The 25450-nt window shown below is 46.5% G+C and overlaps 2 protein-coding genes across 8 annotated transcripts in view; one reads left to right on the forward strand and one right to left on the reverse strand.

Annotated features, from left to right (window-relative positions):
* The window catches only part of AFAP1L2 (actin filament associated protein 1 like 2), a 121256-nt gene extending 115807 nt beyond the window's left edge, over positions 1–5449 (forward strand). For all 4 annotated transcript variants that reach the window (XM_073354295.1, XM_073354296.1, XM_073354297.1 and 1 more), the window contains 2 exons: positions 824–946; positions 2097–5449. In XM_073354295.1, coding sequence (XP_073210396.1) covers positions 824–946; positions 2097–2123 — 150 coding nt within the window. In that variant the 3' untranslated portion in view covers positions 2124–5449. The remainder of the gene's footprint in view (positions 1–823; positions 947–2096) is intronic.
* The window catches only part of VWA2 (von Willebrand factor A domain containing 2), an 80594-nt gene continuing 55931 nt past the window's right edge, over positions 788–25450 (reverse strand). For all 4 annotated transcript variants that reach the window (XM_073354301.1, XM_073354299.1, XM_073354300.1 and 1 more), the window contains 3 exons: positions 24437–24988; positions 15868–15990; positions 788–13709 (listed from right to left, as the gene is read on the reverse strand). In XM_073354301.1, the coding sequence (XP_073210402.1) occupies positions 13576–13709; positions 15868–15990; positions 24437–24988 (809 nt within the window). In that variant the 3' untranslated portion in view covers positions 788–13575. The remainder of the gene's footprint in view (positions 13710–15867; positions 15991–24436; positions 24989–25450) is intronic.

Raw genomic sequence — 25450 nt, forward strand, 5'->3', positions numbered from 1 at the left:
CCAGGGAGAGGCAGGTGCGACAGCTGGGTGCTGCAGGGAGGGAACATTGCTTTCTGGAAGGGAGGGGTGAGGGAGGGAGTGTGACACAAGCTGTTCAGGGGATGGCCGAAACTTTAAATTGTGCCCCCCACACACTGTTGCGTTGCCTCTGTGTGCGTGACTGTAGGCAACTCACTTAGACCCAGACCCACAAAGGTATTTAGGTACCCCTTGACTAACCCACTGATTTCAAAGGGGAGCTAGGTGCCTAAATACTTTTTGAGGCTCTGGGTCTGAGTGTGTCTGTGCCTCAGTTCCCCATCTGCAAATTGGTGATAATAGCACTGCCCTGCCTCGCAGTGGTATTGGGAGAAAAGATGCATTAAAGAGCCTGAGGCGTGCTGAGATACTACACTAATGATGGCCAGTAACTACCTAAGCTCATTAGATCCGAACTTTGAACCTTGTGTCCATCCCTTCTTGTGACCTTTGTCCGTATTGATGACTGAAGCCAAACAGCGTGGTGGCCTGCAGTGTACTTGGTTGATAAATATAGAAATTACGGACCAAAAAGACCTATTGGGGCTCACCCTTGAAGAACTGAGCCACAAAAAGCCACAGTGTAATCCCCAGTTTGCCCCTTGATGATGTGATACTCATGTTCGTGCCGTTGCAATTGCACCCCTACAATTCAGCCTCATTGCTAGGTTGATGCCTCAGCATGGATCGGCTCTTAGAGTTAAGCAGAGTGGTTAGCTATTTTCTGGCAGGTGACTAATGCCAGGACAAGTTTAGTAACACAAAATCATCATGGTCACAACACTTACTTTTATTGTAAATACAGGTAAAAATGGCCAGTCCAGCAAGTGGCACAGAGAACTCCCCGGTCAACTCAGCAACAGCGTTAAAAAACAGGCCTTTATCCATCATGGTTACAGGAAAAGGGACGGTTCTACAGAAAGCAAAGGTAAGGCCCAGTTTAAGGTGGGGAGCAAAACGAATCCCCTTGGAACAGATGCGTATACTCAGCTGTCATTGAACTCTGTGCATCATTCGGTTCCATTCTCCTCTTTCAAAATCCTTTGCTTCCAGTCTTGCCTTCTCAGCACTGGAAAGTGGCTGCAGACTGCGATTGACCTGTGACGGGCAGGAATGAGAACCATTCTTCTGTGCCTTGGTCTGTTGCTCAGAGGTGATTAGCCTTGGTAATGGTTTTGCCTTGGCGGGGGTCTGCATCTGGACAGGCATCTTCATCTTCTAACTGCAATTTAACTTCCTGGCTATGGCTCTTAGAGCGCTCTCTGTCTTTACACAACCACACTGAGCTGAGCAGTACTGGACATGCTAAAGGCAGCACAATGTAACAACCCAAGCATTAAAAATCAAACACGCCCTTCTTCAGAAACTTGCCTAATCTTTGAAGCACAGTGAGGAAAGGTGAAGACAGATCATGCTGTATGTGTAGGACACAAGACAGGAGCAGTTTCCCAGCTCCACTCACTGCGTGACCTTCAGACAGCAACTTAACCCCTCTCAGCCTCTGGGCACTTTTGTAAAAGGGTGGGTGTGCTACTGGGTGGCCTCTGTTAAGCAGAGGGCCATACAAACAATTGAGACACTAGGTGGGTAGGGTAATACCTTTTACTGGACTAACTTCTCTTGGTGACAGAGACAAGCTTTCAAGCTACAGAGTTCTTCTTCAGGTTGGTGTAGTTTGAAAGCGTGTGTCTCTCATCAACAGAAGTTGGTCCAGTAAAAGATATTACCTCATCTACCTTGTCTCGCTAGTATCCTGCACCCAACACTGCAAACATACGAACACTAGGTTGTATTTATGATGGCCTATGCTTTCAGAAGTGACTTGTGATTTTTTTTTTTTTGGGTGCCCAACTTGAGAGCCCTAAACAGGGCCCAATGTTCATGCCTGTGAGTGGTACCACTGAAATATCTTAACCCCTCAGAATACTGGCTGAGTGAGCTTGAAACTGTAGGTGGAGGAATGAATGATTATAGGATACAAATTCACTTACGCAAAGACTAATGCTATTGGATTCCTTTCTGGAGCACGTGGGACAGAATTGTCTTCACAGAGGTTTGTGGTGTTGTTTTTTTGGCAGGAATGGGAGAAAAAAGGAACCAGTTAGGATGACTACATTTTCAAGGATGAACTAAAAAGACTGGAATTGCCTATACCTGGACCAGAGGATTCAGTCATTTGTAGGCGAAGGGCCAGGCTAGAGCGGCAAGCCATCCTGTCCTCTATCACCACCCTGGGCCACTTGCTCAGTAAAAAGACGTGGGACAATCTGTGATCATCAAAAACCATCCTGCCCATTCCCATGGCACAGCTGAGAATATCACAAATGGCAAGTCTTGGAATCAGCCTCCTACCCTGATTGATGTAAACAAGACTGTTACTGTACAGAGGGCTGGTTTGCATATGTCTACTTTGAAGTTCTATCATTGCATTATTAATGTTTCTTTATTAGTGATATCTCCCCTTGTAGCAGAGTGAGAGGGGGATGTGGTGCTTGTCTTTACAGGCCTGTGCTTTCTATACTCAATCGTCACTCCCAGCCAGTGTGGCTCAGAAGGTGGCCACGCAGAAGTAGGGAAAAACCCGTTCTGCTGAGAAGTGAAACCTGCACTATGGAATGGGGAAGCAGCATTAGCCAGGCATAGGAAGTCAAGGTGCATTAGAAGGAAGCGAGGGGGAGCTAAGAGTACCCCTTATCCAAGTACAAGTCAAGTCCTGGAGTAACTGTCAGTGATACGAACCATGTAGCCACCTCAACTGCTCAGAATCATTTCCCCAGCCTTTCATGTGCCAGAATACAAGGATGATCCCTGCTTAATTGTCTGTCTGTCTGTAAGTAAAGGGGCAGGTTTTGGAGCGTGGGAGCCTAGTTCAAAGGGATATGCCCCAAAGCTGTTGCTAGGAGATTGAATTTATCTTGCTTTATGAAAATAGTGAGGGTTGTCAGAGAGCCAGAGCCTCACCTGAGAACAACAGGATAGTGTTGGAGGTTACCTGTGAGGGTCTAATAGCAATGTTTGTTACAAAATGAGGGAGTAGCATGCAACCTCCCCGCCCTTCAAATTATGTAGCTTTGGGTTGTTGGAGCCAGAGCCAAATTGCAGGGCTGACCCATAGGGGACGAAGGGAAATAACACCCCGCCCAACCACACATACATTTCCCTCATTACTGGTTTTCCCATCTGGGCCTAACTTGGAATAGTGCTGCCCTGGCCCATCTTTGTAGAGAAAGAGGTTGCAGGTCTGACTGAAAGCAAGTGGTTCTTCTGTGTGTGTAGTACACACATATTACAGCCCCAATATTCTACAGCACATACAGACGTGTCCTGTGAGAGAGACCCCCCTACACTAATGCCCTACTCATGGGACAGGCTTAGCTGCAGCATCGCCAACCCTCCAGGCTTGCCCTGGAGGCCTCAAGAATAAAAGATTGTCATGTGATGAAACCTCCAGGATTAAGGCCAACCAAAATTGGCCACCTACCTGAGATGAGGTAACAGCCAGAACAGAGGCCTGATTCTTCTGGCTTCCATAGCTGCCATTGGACTCTACACCGCATTGCTGTAACTGTGAGTCTAGCTGTATTTGAGGAGTCAGCAGAAGTTTCTATAAAACCCTGTCCGGTGTTAAAGAATTTTTACAACTGAAAAATGGACCCTGGAGTTGGAAGCCTGGTTGGCAAAGACTGAGTCCCACCCACCCACACTTTCCAATAGTAATTGTTGCTCATTGATTTTGCTCTTCTAAAGTTAGACATTTAAACAGGAGGGGAGATGAAATAATCAGCTCACCAACAGTGCTGGGGTCCTGGGGAAGGGCCCCCCCCCCCCTTCCTAGCCTGTGGAACCGGCAGGCTCCTTCACTATCCAGCTAGGTTGGATTAGCTTTTTTGGAGCCCCTGGTTCTGCAGGCTGCCGTACCAAAGGACAGTTCCTGCCACGGCAGCTCTCAGCACCACAGGACTGGAGTCCCTAGGGATGCTCCAGCCCTGGGGGCAGACCCTGCAGCCGATACCACAGCATGGCCTTCTGCACACTCACCAGCCCAGCAGGCAAGGAGCTCTAAGAGGGGATGCTGACAGATTTCCTCAGCCCTGGTGTTTCTCCAAGACCAAGTGTGATCTCAGCCTTTAACACTTTGCATGGTCAGCAGCTCCTCTGTGGTGCAATTAACTCACAAGGGTTGGACAAGGAACTACAAGGCTGACTCACTCCACTATTTAGCCTTCAGCATTAATTGAACCACCAGGGCCAGAAGCAGGCAATCCCGCCAGGGGCCACTAGGTGGAAGCGCAGCATCACACTTTCCTATTCTCTGGCTTTTTGATTAGCCAATCTGGCCCCACTCCCAGTTAGATCAGGTAAAAGGGGTTCTGCTCTATTAGACTCATTGGATCCAGCTATTTAACAAGGTTCTTATGCAGCTTCAAAGAATTAACACTCACAAGTCACCTTGAAACTGACTCTCTATGCCAGAGGGGGAGATTAAATGCAAAGGGAACCAATGAAGGCCAGCTCCACAATTTATACCCAGCCCTCCTCCCATTGTTGTTTTTTATTTTTTAAAAAAGCCTCATCTCTTCACTAGCCGTACAGTGGTGTTTAGCTGCTTTCCTTCAGTACTTTCCCCTGACCATCTCGGGAAGAACGCATTAGGGCCCTGCCTCGGCAAAGCCTGTCGGGAGATTCTGCAAGGCAAGACAGGGCAGTTACTTCAGCATCAAATGCCAGGTTTGCCTTTGAAAGTCTGCCCCTAAACACAAGCGTTGCTGACTCCAGGCCTTGGAGAACAAGGAGTGCATTCACAAACCTCTAAATCCCTAGCACTGGTCTCTGTTACGTTCAGAAATGTAACGTAGACAAAGACACAACTGTGGTGGAGGGTCTCACAAAAATCCAGGTTTCTCTCCCCTCAACACAGGTGGGGTATTGGCCCCACCAAACTTTCATTTTCTACCCACCATGCATTTCCTGTCCCATGAGAGCCTTACCATGTCACCCCCCGCCCCCCTTTGCTATAACATGAAAGCTTCACTTTAGCATGTCATTGCATCCTGCCCTGTCCACCCCACACCCTTCTCCTGACATGGTGGAGGAAACCCTCTTACTTGTAGACAGAGCTGGAAGAACAGCTGCCTGATCCTCCATGCCCTGTTGCTGCAGAGTGGTCCTCCTGGTGTATCTATTCCTAGGAATTACATCTAATACTGACTCTTATCAGGGGATTGAGAGCATCGAGCACTTTCCACATCCACCAACTGGGTGAGTCCTGACCCATGCTGTTTACCTACGACAAAACGTTAAACAGTGAATGCCTCTGTCATTGCCATGGTCTTCCTAATTCAATGCTGTTTTCTTGGGCATAACTGTGACCCATCCCGTGACGCTTTAAAGATTTTTTTTTTAAATAAAGGTTGAATATGTTAAATTAGGGGGCTGCTTTTTTAAACAGCAGGTGGTGGTTGTTTTTTTTTTAAAAGGAACAAGCCAGGACCAGTCCGTCTCCCCAGCTGATCACAAGTGTAACTGGTGTTACAGCCTTACACAAACCCAGAAGGGGAAAAACATAACTAACATCCCTTTTGTCCACTAGGTAGTAGCCTTGTGACATGCTGTTTGTGCTACAAGCTCTTAATGACACTAACAGGAACAGGTTCACTTGGGAAGAGAGGGAAAATAAAATCGGTCATAAATGTATGTCTTAGCCCAGCCTTCACTGCACTCCAAAATGAAGGAAAAAAACCCATCCTCTTAAGTAAGCTGCCTGTTGCGTGTGTCTGAGAAAGGAGTCGCCACTTTGTGAATATAAAATCCCCTCCCTGAAACAGTCAGCTTGGTATCACAGCAACAACACGAACTACATGGTAAGGCCCAGGTCATCCATCTCTGCTTCACCCCAATTGTGCTGGGTTTCTTGGTAGAGTTACCACATGCCCTGAGAAACCAAATCAACACACCCTTTCAGAGCTGCTCTACCCATAGTTTTTGTACTGTTTTAAATTATTTCCATTAGGGGTGGTGGGTGTTTTGTGTTTGTTTTTTTAACTGATGTAAAGTTTTATACCAGTAAAACTCCTAGCGTAGATGCAGTGAGCCTGGTATAACAGTGGCTTATAGCAGCATAGTTTATTCCTCTAAACTTCTGGTATAACTTATTCCCAAAGGTGTACACAAGGAAATTGTGCATATACCAGTCTAGCTTGTCACTTTAGGGGGATTGTACCACTTCATAGTTAAAGCCGGGCAATTAGTGTGCATAGGCAGGCTCTAAGTACATAAAATGGAAATGTATATTGCTTCTCTGTCAAGCACATTAGGTCATGGTTGCAAAGTGCTTTGAGAGAGTCGCAGCAGAAAGGCACATATCAATACAAATTAATTAACAAGCCCATTACCATCCAGTGGACTATCGACAGCGATAGCTCAAAGAGAAGGAATAGTTTCTGTCCATACATCATTTATGGAATGTAAATGGGAGGAACAGTTGCTTTCCTAAGCGATTCTTATCTTTTACAAACCATTGCTCCTCCGCCTGGTGTTAAATGTCCAATTAATCATCCCTGGTAAAAACGACACTAAGAGACAAACGACACATCATGAATCATTCTGGTAACAAAGAATGCAGCCAAGAATCCAGTCACAGGGCAGGATCCTTCAAGGCGCTCCTCACATGAGCAGCATGGTGCTTCCTCAGGAGAGCTAGTTCCAATGAGGCCAACAGGAGCCCTCCCGTAAGCACGACGCAGTTGAGTAAGTGTTTGCAGGATTGGGCCCACAGGCCGGCCTCTTCAGGAGTCCTAACTTGCATCAGATTTGCAGAGAACAGCTGATTTACTTCGCTCACGGCAATGTTTATCGAGTTAACGTCTAAATATACATCTCTCTCTATCACTAATCACTTGGTTATTTACTGGCATCTACTGGAGTTTTAACATATACACAACTCAGCATTCCTGTGCCAGCTGTCCATCAAGGAAACAACAGTGAACATCAATAGATCTAGGCATCTAGTACAAAAGTCTCATTTTCTGTGAAAATGACTTACAAACACATTGATAAAATACAAAACTTGTTAGCCCTGCTCCTCATGGAAAAGTTCTCTGGGAATTTAATAGCGTTCGACAGAAACTACATGTAGGATTTTCAAAAGTGCTCAGTGCTGGTGTGACTCAGCTCCCATTAAAGTCTGTGGTAAAGTTTCCACAGAATTCAAGAAGTGCAGAGGCTGGCCACTGCCGAGTTTAATACATAGAATTTAATACAGGATCATTATTACAGTGGTGCCTAAAGACAGCTAACAGGCCTCTGATGCTGTACCAATACATAGTAAAAGATAGTCCTGGCCCTGAAGCGCTTGAAACAGCGTGCACATATAGTGTTTATATATCTGTTTGTCAAACATCTCTGTATCTTTTGGACATCGAGACACTGATCCAATATCCACCGAAGTCAATGGGGCTGGATACGGCTGTATAATATGACAGAAGCACGAACGGGACTTGTTCTGGAAGAACATCCATTGCTATAACGCCAGGGTTTTTCTTAACAGATTTCTTTTACCATCCCTTCTTCTTGCTTTGAAGGCACTGGACAATCCTTCATTGACTGCTGAGGTATCTCGCAGTCTGACGTAAACAAATCAGAGCAGCTGTCTCCTCAGCACTTTTGAAAATCCGTCCACTTACTCAGATGCCTATATATGGATCTTAGGAGTCTAACTCCAAGATCCCGTTTTAGAAGATCTTGCCTAAAATATTTATGGACATTGTTTGGGACAAGAACCAAATTACTCCACTTTCATCATGCATATTGTTTAGGCTTAGTTTAAACAAGCTACCTATGTTGTACGGGACAAAGCCTCCTGTCTTCACACAAGCAAAAATTCCCAGTGAAGTCTGATTAAGGAATCAGCAGGAACTGGCCCAGTATTTGTGACTTTTATAGGTTAACAACTCATCTCAACGAGGTCTTTGAACTTCTCATGCCAGTTACAGGTCACAACAACACACCTATCTCACTGCAAAGGCCAGACACCTTCTGACAGGAAAGCAACCAGCAAACCAAAGAAAAAGACAAGAAAACAGATTTTTTTTAGGTCTTCTGAGGAAGCAGTGGGAATGTTAAAGACAGACGCGCCTAGCACTAAAAGTAAAAACACTATCTCAGATTCAGTAGTTACAGAAGGGCAAGATGTTACTTGTTTTAAAAGGAGAGTCAGGGAAAATAAAGCTGAAGAGGGTGAAATGTATGGCACTCACATTCCACTTTATGACATGAGACCAGGCTTTCCCACTGAAGTCAACATACGGCCATCTGAAGGGATCATCCAACTTGCTACGGGGAGAGAATCATTCCTGTTTCCCATTAGTTAGCTCCCAAACGCCCAATTACTCCCAGTGAAAATTTGGCATTTTCCTCTCTAGAAAAAGCTTTTGTTTTCACCCCAACAGATCTTACTCTACCACCCATTTTGCTAAATCACCTCTCCTCCTGCTGCTTGGTAACTGTGCAAGGTCCGAACAATCTTCCAACTTTTAGGGTCTGAACTTCCCATCAAGTACTTTCTTATTAAGGATTTCTGTTTAACTTCAAACTAGGCTCCAGGAGTGAATTTAAAGAAGGACCATGTGTAAGTGCCAAGCCACCTCCGCTTTTTAACTAAAAATTGCCAGATTATGGGTCTGTGCATTGTGCAAGACCATTTTTGTTTTTCGAACTGAGATAGAGAGACCAGGAAGTTAAAAGGCAACCCCGATGCACTGACACCTTTCAAGCTGCAAGTTGGTTTTATTTTCCCCCTAAACAAACAAAGTAACTTTTTTTAGCCCAGACCCCACAAGTGCTTTCTCTGGTGCTCGTTATTCACACCTGTGTCATATCAGGATCTACACAGTGAGACAGTTTTATTTATGGCTGTTCATTTGGTAGAACATTGGTTCCTTTAACTGCACCATGACCACCTGGGTTTCTCTTTTGCCTTTCTACAGCAGGTCAAAAAGCCAACAGGTCCACCTGCTCCCATTGGCCAGCCACATCCATTCATACATATACTGATTGATATACTGTCCTCTACAAGTGCAACAGACTGCAGGGACCTTCAAGTCTGATTCTGCAAACATGGCCAGGTGAGACATCACGAGTCTCCTTGACTTCAAAGCACAATGCCAGGTAGTAAATGTTTACAGGGCCTGGCCTCGTATGCAGCTGTGTCTGTGGCCTAATGTATCTGGGATTCGGTATATGAAAATGATCACAACAGTTCAGTCCCTTTTTAATGCACGTCATACTATGAGCCAAATTCCTCCTTCCTTTACAACAGGCAAACAAAGTCAATGGGACGTGCAACTGAAGGCATATTTAGCCCACCATGGTTAAGATATTGCAGAGGGAAGTCCTTGTCTGAATTACAATTTTCTGTCCATTCTGTCAAATTCTACTTGCTTCACTGCGGATTCATAGACAGGACAGGCCTGATTTTCAGCTGAGCTGAGCACTGCAGCTCCCATTGACGTCACTTGGAATAGTGGGTGCTCAGCCCCTCCTAGAACCAGACCCTAAGGTATTTCTATATTTCTGTGGTTTTCCCATTATCACACAGCTCTTCTGGAGTGGGGGGAACCAATAAAATAAGCCAACTGGGGGTTTCATTGGCCTTAGAGCTGGGATGAATTTGACCCAATGAGTCATGGTTCACTACAGATAGCAATACCTAGCTCTTATAGAGCATTTTCCATCAGTAGATCTCAAAACACTTTACAAAGGAGGTCTACCTCGTTGTCCCCATTTTAAAGAGGCATGGAGAGGGGAAGGATACTGGCCCGAGGTCATTCAGCTGGCCCGTGGCAAAGCCAGGAATAGAACCCACGTCTCCCAAGTCCTAGTCCAGTCCTCTATCCACTAGGCCTCACTGCCTTTATCTCTATGATCAGCCTGATTTTCCCAGCACTTTCCCGACGTGTCGCCTTCTTAGCTGCCTAGGAATGTCATCTTCCACCAGCCGAGAAAGCTGACGAGGCATGGAACACGCCGTTTTCATACTTCTCCAGGGCTGTTAGTTTTATGCTGTATTCTATCCATATTACACACTAAAACGATGACACCAAAAAAAAAAATGTAAGGAACCAAAAGCCAAGCACTCAAAAGTTACGAAATGCCAGAATTCAGATTATCTGTGCCACCTTAACTGGGCCCCCGCATGCGTGGGCGCCTAACTCCTTACAGCTCCTTTGAAAAACTCAGTTAAACACCCTCCATCTTGCATATCACCATTCTCTGTACTGTGGCAGCACCTAGGGGCCCCAATCAGAGATCCGAGCTCTATTCCACTAGACACTGTATCTACAACCACAACAAAAAATGGTTTCTGCACCAAGGAGCTTAAAGTCTGTGGTTTTATCCAGACCAGTTTGCCCATCCATATTTTAAATGAAGCAAATTCATGGGGGAAAAAATCCCTGGTTTTACCAGGCCTCTTCCCCACACTCAGCCTTATCCCAGTAAAATTTATGTGCTTCAGAAATGCTCATATTAGCAGTGTATTAAAACAAAAGTATATCTATATAGCATGGTTACAATCGTACAACATAGGTGCATAATCAAGCCTAAGGGTTCATTAGATCTATACAAATCTTCTCTGTATGCAACATAGTATGAGGAACATATTGTAAATACCTTTATACTTTTAAGAAAGCACATTGCAATTACTCAAGTCGTACACTGTACAAAAGCTAAAGGAAGAAGAGCCAACTCTGTGTTAAAGGCAAGCTGCCAAAAGACAGTGAAAGTGAAGCAGAATTTAACCTGTGCATCTGTTAGACAAAATATACAGCAGAAAATGCCAGAGTGTTGTAAATATTACAGCGAAGCAGGGCAAGGGATAATAGCATAGTCTCTCTACCACCACAAACCATGCAGGGAGTGCAAGATGACAGAGAATATTTTCAGAGCAGAATTTGGCTGGAAGTGGAACCAGCTCCCCAGATGTTTCCCCAGTGTAAAATACAAACTGTGGCTTTGGATGGTAGCCGAGAGACTGCTGTAGCCCATTCTTTCCAGAACAGAACCCATGGACACTTTTACAGAAGAAGTAACACCAAAGCGGCAACCAGGCCAGCCATAAATAAGGGAGAAGGGTTAGTGCCTCTTCCTGCTTCCAATGTCAGTCCGGCAATTGCGCTTCCGTCGCTGCTTGCCTCAGGTGCGGAAGCCAAAGGATGATCGACGGGCGGCTGAGCAGAGCCAAAGTGGAAGTTCTCCTTTATTTCTTCCAGCATAAGGTATAGACTAGCATTGCTGCTGTTGCAGAACTAGCTTTAATCTCCATGAGTGGGTTAGACCATTGTCCTTTAGACAGCCACCCTGTGAAATAATCAGTCTCTCTTTTGGTACATCTGTGTGACTAGTAAAACATGGGGCCAAGGCACTTGGATGAAGGGGGTTTTCTTCTCTTTGCTATTACCCTGAACACTGAACCCTAGAAGCTACAACCCTGAACACTGGCAGTTGCAGTTAATCTTTCTGGCTCTGCTCTGCGCACAGCAGAACTGGAGTTTCTGCTTTCAGTCTCTCCAAGGCGATGGGCTCCATGAGGAAAGCAGTTAACAACAACATAATATAGTAGTTAAATAGCCCCAGGAGAGCAATCGTGTATGTCTAATAGCTTCACAGGTGATCCACTGAGCGACACCCTCTGAAAGGTGCTGGCCTGGGGCCAGATTCTGTTCTTTGGAGGTGCATGTGCAGCTCCTATCGAACTTATGGCTCAGCCTCGCCTGCTCCATGTAAAGCTGCCACGACCGCTAGCCTGCTGGGTGAAGAGCGATCAGCATAAAACCATTAAGGGAGCCAGACGTGCTGCCTATTATGGTTCCTATCCCCTGTTCATCACAATGGTATTTCCGCCTTTCAAGGGGGCCAGTTTTACAGAGACCTCCCCCAACGGGAGGATAGAGCTTCCTGGTAAAGCCATGGAACGAGCATTCCCAGCACTCAGAAAGGAGCCTGGGTTTGGCTTGGAGGAGAGGGGCAAAGAAAGGAGGCGTGATAAGCGAGGGTAAAAGAAGAGGGGCAAACAGAGAGTTTGCAACAGGGAGCTGATGGAGACAGAAGCCGTGGTTGAATCCAACACAGCAGCCAGGTTCCAAAACACAGTAAGGTGCAGTGTATGCAACCGACCGCAACCCCATTTGTAACCAGCTCTGGAACCCTTACACTGCTGTATTTGTAGCACAGATGACTCGGACAAACCCCCAGCTGTCCTAGGGAGAGTTTGGCATGAACCAAGCATGCAGGATCAGGCCGCAAATGGTATCGTTTACATAAAAAACCCAATTCAGTAGACTCAGCTCCTTAGCACACCAGATCCAAAGCAGTCCTTAGCTTAGCCCAGGATGTGTCCTCCGCACTGTGTGTGGACTACTCCGCTCTAGGCTTTAAACAAGTCATTTTTCAGCCATCACCTACCGTTCGATTTACATAGTAAACTAATCTGATCTCTAGGACTAAAATAGCCAAGCTCATCTTGTAAATATAGCAACGTACGTATTAACTGCTGCAGCTCCATTTTAGAGTTGTTTCAAGTTAAGGCCCCTCCTAACAACAACAAAATGCAGCTAATAAAAATGCCCATTAAGCCAAACCATATTACCTCACTCAGAAACAAACACAAACAAAGAAAAGAGCTAAGCAAGGGAACATCACTGCATCTGGGATTGAGAAATCAGTAACGCATAACAAAGCCCATCACTAGCTCTCACTTTCATTTGTCTTCCTGTGTTTATCCAATAATTCATTCTAGTGACTTCAACTATAGGAATATTTAACTGGGGCTGGTAAGTAGCGTACGGAAATTACAGCCAGACCAACGGAGCTGAACTGATTTACTGGAGCTGAGGACCCGGCTCTTTGTTTGCACAGCCATACCTATAGTTTATAGAGTCATAGATTTTAAGCCCCGAAGGGACCCTCGTCTGACCTCCCCTATAACACAGGCCACAGAATTTCACTCCCTATTTTCGCCATCTAGATTGTAATTTCTGGTTGAGCTAGGGCATCTCTTTTGGAAAGACATCCAGTCTTGATTTACGGATTTCAAGTGATAAGAATCCCCTCCACACCCGTTGGTCAGTTGTTTCAATGGTTAATTACTCTCGTTGTTAAAAATGTGCACTTTATATAGCTCTGTTTACAGATACATTATTTAGGCTAACCCCTTTCGGCTTGAACCCCAGAATTACTCCAGCCTTCTCTAATAGTCTGCTGCCAACTCACAGATCTTTCAAACAACATACGTGAAACACCAAAATCTTGGAGTGGAAAAGCAAAATGGTCAATAATAAATATTGAAACACAAAATATTGAGTTATTACAAAAGAAAAAAAATATTGACTACTGATAAGCCCAGCTGGTGTCCTGTGTGAACTTGGAGACATTACTTCAGTCTCTGTGCCAGATTAAATCATTCATTGAAATACCTGGTGGTTGCTTGCCAGATAGTCTTGTATATTAATGGCTGCAAGCAAACATTAGTGAAAGGAGAACTGCACAGTGAAACTGCCCAACTCAGTGTCCCGACTGAGCGTGCCTTTTTGCATGTCGGAGAGCTCTGTTAAGCTGCTGCAAACCGCTGGGATTTCGTTGGATGTGAAAGTTTGTGGGAGGGACCGGTGATCTTGAAAAATCGCCCCTTAAAATTCCTGTTACAATAAAAATAAACAAATGTCGAGAAAGAAGAATGGTCCCCAATACAAAATCAATGTTCAATTATTTGTACAGATAAAGTACATTTCAGACAATACTAGCAGATGCAATGGCAACAGGCACATACTGTGGTGGTGGTAGCCTGTATGAGGTCAGATATTGTGATCTCAGGTGAGAGTCAGGACTTCTGGATTCTATTCCTGGCTCTGCCAAAGCGCGTGAGCTTGAGGAAAACATTTCATATGGATCCTGAGGACTTGACCTCCAAGGGTTGAGGAAATGAACAGTTGTGAGTGAGTTGTTAACCGCCCTCTCCTTTCCATATTGCTAAATGAAAGGAGGCTGCAGGCAGAACCTTGCTAAATGGGATTAGGGTCCTGGCATGGGAAAGAGGCTCATGGTGTGGCAAATATTGCAAACCAATGACTCCACACAATATAGGGTTAAAGCCTGAGGGCAGCTGCAGCTCCTAAGGACCCTCCTTCAGTCTAGGAACCCTCTGTAAAAACTGCGTCTACGCATTAGCAAAAGACTAATAGTCCGAGTCTCTGCTTCCCAAAGCACTAACTACCTCCCCTCTGATGCTGGCTGACGTGATCCCCTGACCAAGATAATCCTAGAGTTAGCTTCAAACCCACCACTTCCCAGTGTGAGAGGTGGACCCCTGTTAGTGCGCTGCCAGATTAGTCTATGGGGAGGGGGCGTGGGGCAGAGAAGAGGGAGGGTAGGAAAAGCTTCAGAGTCTACTCTGTTCCCTGTCACAGCAAGCACAGTCCCATAGCCATGGACAAAACAGCCCACAGCTCCTTGAAAGAGGTCTGCTCCCCCTCAATACAGGTGGGGGTGTAGTGGGTGGACCTAGGTACAATCCTACCAGCCCAAGCTGCTCTTCTCAGAGTGGAACTGAGGGCCACATGAGCCCCACGGAGCTGCCAGAGGACGCCACCAACCATTCACCCCTCCCCCAGGTTGTATGTGGAGCCTCTAGATGCATTGAGAAGGGAAAAAACCCAACCGTTGCCATCACCACCACGGTCCCACACGAACTGAAGGAAAGGCAGAGAGTGGAAAGAGAGAAAAGAAAGGGAGAGAGTTTCACTTGTGCCAGGATGTGGCAAGGAGAGACCCACAGGTGGCTAGAGCACGGGCGGCCAAACTGCGGCTTTTGAGCCAGATGCAGCTCTTTTACAGTTAAAGCGCAGCTCACAGAGTGCCCCACAACCCTATTTTCTGCCTACCCGAGCTCGGGGCTTCTGCCCTGCAGCGGGGTGGTGGGGCGAGGGGCTTCTGCCAGAGGCGACTGGTTCCTGATGAGAGTGGGGGGTCACAATTTAAAGGTTCACCCCCCCCCAACAAGTTGAGTCATGCCCCTCCATCACACTCTCCCCTTAACCTGAGTGGTCGTCCCTGCAGCTTCCAGCTGTTTCCACGGCCTCTCCCCACGACTGCAGCGCCCAGCTGCACCATGTGACTGAGCGGGGCCATCAAATCCTGGCAAAAACCTGGAGGGTGGCATGTGACTCCACGTGCTCTCCCCCCAGGGTGTCACCTCTGGCTTCTGCCCAACAGGGAGAGGGGTCTCGGGGCTTCAACCCCCACAGGGTGTGCCTGCTTCAGCAGGAGTGGGGCTGAAGCCCCGAGCCCAGACAGGCACCTCCTGCGGGGCTGAAGCCACAAGAACCCCCTCCCCACAGGGCAGAAGTCCCTACCCCACTGCAGGGCTGAAGCCCTGAGCCCCAGCAGGTGCGCCCCAGCTCTTGAACTTCTGAAGACCGTTGTTTGTGGCTCAGAGGGTCAGTAAGTTTGGCCACCCTGGGGCTAGAGGAAGCAGAGGACGTCTGCCAATCCGTTATAAGGGGGGGTCTGTCATGAAAGGAGCGGGAATCTTTGCTCCTGCAAGTTGTATTTAGCATTGTGTTATGTGAGCTGCATCCAATACTACCTCTGCGGCCCTGAGGATGTCACATGGGCAGCAGCTCTGTGCTGACTGGGCCGCAAGCGACCTGCGGGCCGCCAGTTGAGAACCACTGCTCTTGACCATATAGCTGACGCTCCGGCCCCACCCTTGAGCTCTTAGCCCTCTGACAATGTGCAAGCCTCAACCTGCACTGCCGTCTGAAATTCACTGACTGGTTCCTGTTCAGCGAGCCTTACTGCTTTCACAGTGCGGTCCTTCCCAGCCTCGGCATTCACACCGGTAGCTTCCATTCCCGAGAACGCACACTGCCTCATTCAGGCACGGGTTAGGTTTGCACAGGTTCACCGGGTGTTTAGCCTCTGTAACAGAGAAAAACACAGACAGAACGGCAGGCTCTGGCACATTACACAATATTAACTTCTCAAACCCGCCTCCGGCATGAGCACGTTGGCATGACAGTAAATGTTGCCCTTGCAGGGAAAGTCGGTTGGATTTACAGAAAGAGGTGGAAGGAAATAAAATACTTGAATGGCAGAGACCCAAGCCATTTGCCGTGTTGTTGTGTGTACATTGTAACAGCAAAACACCATCAGTTAAAGTCTAGAAAAGGTCAGGGAAGAGGATTTACTTTACTAGCTGTCCTGAGTAAGAGACCGGCATGGCTCCCACTAAGGCAAGGGCATCGGGTCCACTAACAGACACCCCACAAAAGAGAGTAAGACATGTTTCCTGTCCCAAACAGCTTACAGTTGAAAGCCCCAGTCCAGCAGTCAGATGCATTAGCACAGAGCCCAGAGCTCCTGCACAGGAACTGAGAGAGACCACACAAGACATGGGACAGCATCTTAGATTAAAAAAAAAAAAACAGAGGGTGGAGAGATTATTGGTAGAAAACAAGGTGGGAAAGATTTCTGAAGAAATGGGTTTTTAAAGGGGGATTTGAAGGAGGTAAGTGTGTGTGTGTGTGTGAGAGAGAGAGAGAGAGAGCACAAGCGTGAGCGCCTATCAGCTCTCCTAGCATAGCAGACTACAGCTGTCGGCAAGCCTCAGCACTTTTCGTGCCATTTTTCTGTAAAAACACAGGGTTAAGCAGCAGCATCTTAGAAGAATCTTCTTGTACTGTGACTAGCATTTCTGCAATAGTGTTTGGAGGCATGTGAAATTCCTCAGCTAAACAATTAAGTGGCTTAGAATGTGGGTCTTCTAACCACATCACTTTTGTTCTCTCACAACTTGGGTGCCTGGTAAAGAGTATAAAAATCAGTTTCTCTATCCCCAAAATTGGCTCATTTGGATGCTATTTTCTATCAGGATTGTGTCTAAATAATTATCCGTCAGAGCAACTTGGGATCCCATTCATGAACTCTCCAGAGAAGGTGGGAGGTAATGCAAAATACTGCAATGCAAGTCTCTGCCCTCTACGGGGTGGAATAAGAACTACTCAACCACATGGTATAAGCACCCTTTCCCTCACCCTGCATCGGTCTCCAACTTTCTAATTCCAGAAAACCGAACACCCCTGCCCCACCCCTTCCCTGAGGCCCTGCCCCTTTTTGAGGCCCCGCCTCCTGCTCACTCCATGGCCCCTCTGTCCCCAATCCTGCAAACAAACGAACATGAGTATCTTTACACCTGTATGTAGTTCCGTTGAGTTGAACGGGACTACTCACATGTGTAAAGTTATTCAAATGCGGAATCAGAGCCATAGTCCTCCCTCTGCTCCATTTCAATCCCAGCAATAACATTAATTTATAGACTAAGACCAAAAGGCACTAATTCTAGTCTAACATCCTGGATATCGTAGGCCATTAAATTTCGTCCCATCGTGCATGTATTGAGTCTAATAACTTGTTAAATAGCTAATGTTTGGCTAAAGCATACCTTCCAGAAGTGCATCTAGTCTTGATTTAAAGACTTTATGAGATGGAGAACCCACCACTTCTCATGGCAAATTGTTCCAATTGTTAATCACTCTCACTGATAAAAATGTGTGCCTTATTTCTAATTTGAATTTTTTCTGGCTTCAGCTTCCAGACTTTTTTTATGCCTTTCTCTGCTAAATTAAGGAGCCCTATAGTATCTGATGATATTTCCCCATGAAGATACTTCTACACCTCTCAGTCATCTCTCAGTCTTCCTTTTGATAAACTAAACATATTGAGCTCTTTCAGCCTCTCATGGTAAAGCATTTTCTCTAGTCCTCAAATTATCTTTGTGGCTGTCTTCTACACCCTCTCCAACTTTTCACCACCCTATTTAAAACAGACACCAGATTCAGATAAAGTATTTGTTTCACCAATGCCATATACATATACTCCTACATGCTGGTGTTGCTCTCCAAAATGGATGCATGATAAAAGGGTGAATAGGTCAAAGTGAATTTAAGCTTCAAATGCAGGTGAGTCAGACAGCTAGTAAGAATGTAACTTGTAAAACAGAAATTGGGGAACTATTTTACTTTCTTGGTGGATAATGGGCAATCCAAAAGGGATACTAAGAATCTGCTCCACCCTTAGCTCTATTTGCTTAATAACTTGTCAGATATTGCTCTTGTACAAGTACAAAACCTGAGTTGTTCATGTCACATCATCCGTATAAATATTTTGTATAATGCAACATTGGTGCAACAGTTCTATTCCATCTATGAGAAAGTGGACTACAGTTCATGTTTGTCAATGGTGGTAAATTGTGGAAATGATAGACCAATAAATATATTTTGATTTCATAAATGCCTATATTGTAATTTTGTGTGTGGAATTAGGACCACACATTATCACAGCTGCAATGGGTCCATTAAAAAGGCCCACTCCTGAAGCCCAAATACAAATCCACAGAGCACAACCACTGAAATGCACCCTGTCCAGATACCTATATAAATAAATCTGGACAAACTGACTCCCACCCCTACATGCAGATACACACGTGTATTCATGGGTACACATGTAGCATGAACTAACACTTATACTTCCACATTATTTATTATTGTTGTTTTGTGCCTAGAGACCCCAACTAAGATCAGGGCTCCAGGGTGGCAGGTGCCGGACATACACATAAAAAGAGAGAGTCTGCAACAAAGAGTTTATAATGTAGCTAGACAAAGGTGGGGAGAAATGTCTGATACATTGGCTCTTCTGCAATTACTAGTCAACAACATTCACTTTTTAAGAAATAATACATTTCTTTTAGACTTCCCTGCTCTTTTAAACACTTGTTATGAAATGAACACACACATATTTTACATCATTTTTTTTTGCGCACAAGCCAGCAAAAGGAATAAAAGTCAAAGAGTTAGGCTGCAAATTTTATTCACACGGGTATACGCACATGTGGCAATACACACAGCTCCCTACACAAAGACACACAGTCTTTTACACACATACAATGCATACATGCACACACAAACTTGCCTACACAGAGACACTTTTTCATATACTTTTCCAGGGGCTGCCTAAATCACCCAGCCGGGAAGGGAGGAGGGCGGGCTGGAGGGGAAAAGATGGGATGGGGGTGGAGGAGAGTGGATGGGGGAGGGAAAGAGGCCAAGAACGAGAGTAGGGTGGGTGTGAGAGGGGGCAGTGAAGGAGAGAGGAGGGGGTGTGGGGGGTATGTGAGGTGGATGGGGATGCAGGGGGAGGCAGAAGGCTACAGATGCATGACGATGTGGAGGGCACAGGGGTGTATATGGACATAATGGGAGTGCAGCAGTGTATGGAGGTGAACGGGTGCACGGCTGCAGGGGGAGCGAGGGACATGGGGGTGGTGGCTTTGGGAGGTGGAGAGGATGGGTGGGAGAGTACTGTAAGGGGTACAGGGCTGGGATGGGTAGGTATGGGGGCAGGACGGGATGGGACGGGGGAGGGATGCAGTGACGGGGGGTGGGAGTGCAGGGGGTGGGAAGTGGAGGGATCCAGTGACAGGGGGATCAGGGTGTGGGGGGGTTGGGGCAGGGAGGGATGCAGTGATGGGGGGATGGAGGGTTGGGGCGGGGAGGGATGCCGTAACAGGGGATGGGGGTGCAGCCCCATTCCCAGCATTCTGAGACGGGGATACACACACCTCGAACTCCTGGGTGCCGGCAATGGGGCGACAGACAGACCGTGGTTCGCCGCAGGGCATGTGCCGCAGCTGGAGCCCATCCACACGAGGAGCGTGAGGAGAAGAGGGCCGGCAGCGGCTGGACAGGTGCGTGCTACGCGACCCCTCAACAGCCACCTTCTGAGCGTGAGTCGCACTAGTTCCTCCCCTGCCCTGACCCGGCCAATGGGAGCTGCGCCGGTGGGTGGGGCAGCACCCGGACCCCCCGCTCTGGCTGCCCCTAAGGCGAGGAGCTGGACATGCCAGCTGCTTCCCAACCCAGGAGCCGTGCAGCATGGTGGCTGGCGCCGCCAACCGGATAGTCAACGGCCCGGTCAGTAGTGCTGACCAGAGCCGCCAGGATCCCTTTCTGACCAGGTATTCCCGTCCAAAACTGGACACTTAGTCACCCTAATCTGGCCAGTAAGCTCTTTAGGGCAGGGGTCCTTTACTAACTCTGTGTTTGTACAGGGCCTAGCACAATGGGGCACAATTCTTGGCTGGCGCTTGGGCATTGTCACAATAAATATAGTTAGTAATAACTACACCACCAGCAGCCACTGGAGAATCTCCTTTAGCTCAAGAGAGGAGAGGCTTAGCTTTTGAAACAGAAAAATCCTGCACTCAATCGACAGTCTCATTAGGAAGATCCAAATGGCCGCGGTGAAGTTCCTTGACAGGATTTGTTACCGCACACAGACAACGTCTGCATTACAACAGACACTATGTGGATTTCTACTGTCCAGCCAACCATCAGTGGCACATCCTTTAGCAGGAGATTAACATCAGGATTCCAGTACCAACTTCCATGACCTGTGACCATTATTTAGGTTTTACACTGAACAATTCACTGATCTGCTCCATCGGTCCAAGCTGGGGTCAAGGAATTGGGGTGGCAGGAGGAGTGTCAAAGAGTGCACTGAAAAGACTAGCCTTTGATCCAAGCTACCTTTCACATACTTTTAACATCAGAACCCATGATTTTCCTGCCTTTGCAATCATCACATGGCCTCTGGTTCTGTTATTATGTCTCCGGCTTTAAGCAGGAGTTGAAATGATAGATTTTTCTCTGTTACACTGTCCTTGTCCCCAGCCTTGGCCCACAAACAATAGTTACCAGCACACGCAAATAACAGCTGCAATTCAGGAAATGCTGTGTTTCTGCTCTGTAATCATGGACTTTTGCCACCTTCTCTTCTACAGCCAAGACCTACTGAACACTTAAGCAAAAGTCTGGAGAGCCTAAGTGGAATTTTCCTCATACGTAGACCCTATCAGCTTTCTCTGAGCATGGGAGAATTTCACCCTTAATACATATTTCTCTACTGCACATCAACTGCTTTTAAAACTGCACAGAGAGGTCAAGATTCCCCCTTGTTTCTAGTAAAGTGCTATGCCCTAGGAACATCACCCTACACTGACCCATGATCACCCTGTGGCTCTTTCTCTTTGTATGCCCTATATTAAGCAGCTCTGAAGAAGGGGCACTTTAAGGCCACTCTGTACTCTGCCACCCACAATCAAAGAGACAAGGTAGGTGAGGTAATATCTTTTATTGAAGTAACACGTGGGTGAGGTAAAAGATGTTATCTCACCCACCTTGTCTTTCTAACAGGGACCAACACGGCTATGACCATACTGCATACCCACAGTCAAAAGTCCATTCTCCTCTGGTGTATTGAGAATTCCTGAGGAATTACTGACTTTCCCAGTCTCTTGTCTTTAAAGGGCAACTGAGTGAATAGAAGGAGCTGACTAGGTCTTTAAGGTCGCACTGTTACATGCTATGCAAACATCCCAGACTCTCGGCAGGGAGGAATTTGCAGGTTGTGACTGAGAAGGTTTTCATGTTGTCTCAGTCCACGGGACGTAATTTTAATTGTAGGAATTCCCAGAAGTTTGTTCTCATGTGCAAACAGAAAATTAGCCATGCCCTGAGCACCAATTGTTTCACATACCAGCCAGTTCAAGTAAACATCATTTTCCTCTTGGGAACTTAAGCCATTTCATTTCTTCAGTGGGGGAAGCATGACTCACTTGTCTTGTGGGGCATCCCCTCATCTTAGGGCCTGCAGTCTCCCAATCAGACACCTCCACTCCAGGTCAAACACTGAGGTCTTTACTTAGGCAAACTCCCACCAAAGTGAATGAACTGACCCTGAAGGTCAGAAAAGCAATATAAATACTCAGCACACAGAAAAGAAAGAGACCCCTTGTTTTGCAGCAGGGACCCCCAAAATCCATTGCAATCTGCTTCCACCCCACCTACCCCAGCATGCTAGTGATTCACCATAAAGCTAATCAGAGCCTCCTCAATCTGCCATGCCCCCAAAATTCTTTCTGCATCATCACATTCCCTTCTCTCCCCCACAGACAAAGCTGGGGAGGATTTGATTGTCCTTTTTTCTTCTTTCCCCTAAGCATTAATTAGTGATTAACCTACATCCATTTAACGCCAGCAATACATTCCTAAGGACTCTACTCGGTAAACAGAATACACTGACCCTTCTAAGACGAGCTGATTATTATGCCTTTGCAGCCCACACATGATAACTTTCTGATGGGCCAGCTTTTAAGCTCTCTCCCCCGTCTTGGATAAAGGCAAGTGCATCTTTGAAGATGAAACATGGATCAGCTGGGACTCTTTTGATCTTTGATGCTTTCAGACAATTACAGAATGTTCCTCTGACCATCTATAATCATTTCAGCCTAACCGCTTTCCAAGTGGAAGAGTTTAATCCCATTTCATCTCGACTTTATCTGCTCATAAAACATTAGCACATCTGCCATCTCTCTTAGCCAAGGCAGTGCTTTGAAAACGTTGTTCATTCCTTCCTGAAACAGAATTACCCAATAGAACCATTTCCCATCTATCGAAAGGCTTGACCTTTAAAGCAGTTACTGGGCATAGAAGTGTTATTCTATTTGGCTAGGCACTTATATGGCCCTCATCCTGGTAGTAACTGAACACTTCCCAAGTATTCAAGGATTGATGGCCATAACATCCCTTCAGGGAAGAATTATTCTCATTTTATAGACAGGGAACTAAGGCACAGAGAGACAAGGGACATTTGCCAAGATCACACGGGACATCTGTGGCAGAAATGGTAACAGCCCAGATCACTCAAGTCCCAGTCTAGTGCCCTAAACTCAAGACCATCCATCCTACCTAATCGCCCTCATTTTTCCATATTCAGATGATGATAAATATAGCTGCAGATCTCAAAGCACTGGATTTGCCTGTATTGGCAACAGGGCTTCATTATAAAACAGAGAAATGGCAAGAAGATAAATTGAGTCTTGCCCTGTATAAATATATGCCATAGAAGGGCACAGTGCAGCAAGTTACTGAGTAGCTCCTGCAAGCAGCACTACTGACTTGCTCAGCACCCTGCAGGATCAGGCCTTAAATCATTTCAATGGAGCTTCATGTGTAACCCACACACCTCCTGTGTGTGGTGTTCTCGCCCATCTAGTGGTGCCGAGACCGCTTAGAGAGAGCGATTAACAAGTCTGCTGTACAGTCTTAGCTAACAGCCATATGGATTTTAGCTCATGCAGTAGAGGCTCAGGCATTTAGCTCTAGAGTTCCAGGTTCGATCCCGCCTGCTAACAACCGGGGTCTGTTGAAACTATGGCACTAAACACATGGGTATAAACATCAAGTACCTATGTATATTCTTAAAACTAATTTACAGTCATCACCTGTATTCTTCCTGCTTAATAAAAGCACCTCTAACTCTTCAGATCACCTGTGTCGTTACCTTTACACTTACCTGTACATCTCATAAGAAAATACAAAGCAACAGCTTTTTAAAAACACCCCAGAAGGCTGAAAGTTATTCCTTTATCCCCCTTTCCTTTGATCATAAAAGGACACAGTTCCATAGTTAGCAATGGGGGCTTTACCCCAGCTATCTGGGGGATTGCCCAATTCAGAAAAATAAGGAGAAAAAAAGACAATGAAGAAAATAAATTTTTGTCCATGTCAGGTCCACGTGCTTATGAGGGCTCTTAATTTAATGGAATAGCCCCTTCTATGTGTTCCCCCTTCTCCAGTGCCCCAGGCTGTGTGCACGTGAGCCCTCAGACAGCAGCTTTTCACTGAACAGCAGAACACTGAGAGCACTCGCAAAAGTGCCCCTAATAACGGGGACCGTTTGCAATGAAGGCAAGTTACAGTCGCCCCACCTAAACGTTCAACCTAAAGCTACCATGGTTAGTTAGTGGCCAGTAACTACAAGGGCAAGCAAGTCAGCCGTGAGCAGCAAGTGGATAGGGGACAACAGGAAGGAAATGATGGGACTGAGCCACAAGTTTCAGATCTGGATCCAAAGCCTGCTGAGATAAAGGACTCACACAATCAGGTGTTGGAACCTTCCTTGTGGCTCATAAGGAACTTGTCACCAGCTGCTTTGAAATACGTCCCATCTTCGTACCCCCAGTAAGAACATTGCATTGGATACCTTGCAATGTATGTAGTATGTGACATCCTACACATTTAAAGCAAGATTTAAACTCTCTTGTGCCTCTAACACACAGAGTGAAACTGATTTAACCCAGATAGGATTACAACAGGCAACCACAACTGGTAAAGTAGCCAAACCAAATCTCATGGACTGGACCAGGGCTCAGTGAGATCCTTGGGTTTGTCCGTTTTATAAGGCTTCTAACAGCTGGTTTCTGGGTGCAGCGGGAGAACTGAGAAAGGGAGGCCAAAAGTCATCTCACCTTCACATATTCTTTCCATAATAAAGTCTTTGTAATTGCGCAGATCATCGTAAGATGAAACGTGGACCAGGTAGTTGGGAGAACCGGCCACCCTCAGCAGCGTCTCCTTCCGTACACCCCCAATCCCGACAACAAACACCGACACGCCATTGCTCCGCAGCTGTTGAGCTGGAACTACTGCATCCTCGGTGCCGCTCCCATCCGTGATCACAACCACGGCCTTGCTCACCCCGGGCCTCGCCCCCTTTGGAACAGTCATGACGTCATCATGGATGTGCAGCAAGGCTCTGCCCGCGGAGGCCGAGCCACCAAGGAAAGGCGCTTGGCTGATGGCTTGAAAGAGAGCTGAGCTGGTGACGTGCGCATCTAGGGCAAATGCAGTGCGAGCCCTGCTGCCGTAGACCACGAGGCCGATCTGGGTGACGTCCCGATTGATACTGAACTGTAGAGAGCTGCTACTGACAAAGTTCCTCACCCGCAGGAAGTTCTCCCTGCCAACTCCAGCTGAGGCATCCAAGGCAAAAACCAGATCCAGAGACTGGGACTGGCAGCCTGGAAAGGAGAGAGCAAACTTTAAGCCTTTCAGAATATAGTCATTATTGACCGAGCAAAGCAGAGGAGCTACCTCCCGTAGGCAAACACATGACTACTGGGCAGTAATGAACTGCGGCATTATGAGGAATGGCAGATTGCAATTCACAATTCATTGTTACAGGAATATACAGCCTCCTCGTAATGAGCAGCTAGAGAAGATAATCCCCAGCTATACAATCAACACAAGCGCTACTGCATTAGATTATATTTCTAGTTTCTTTACACTTGTTACACTGGTTTGAGCCAAATCCTTAACCTTGAATGGTCTCTTACTATATGTGTTAACTACTTATGCTGATCAACCTGTTTCACCTCATATTTAGCTGTGACTACCTGAGTACCTTTCCCACATGTGACAAAGAGCTCTGCCTAAGCTCGAAAGCTTGTCTCTTTCACCAAGAGAAGTTTGTCCCATAAAAG

This window comes from Lepidochelys kempii, chromosome 7 (genome assembly GCF_965140265.1).
Source record: "Lepidochelys kempii isolate rLepKem1 chromosome 7, rLepKem1.hap2, whole genome shotgun sequence".
Lineage (NCBI taxonomy): Eukaryota > Metazoa > Chordata > Testudines > Cheloniidae > Lepidochelys > Lepidochelys kempii.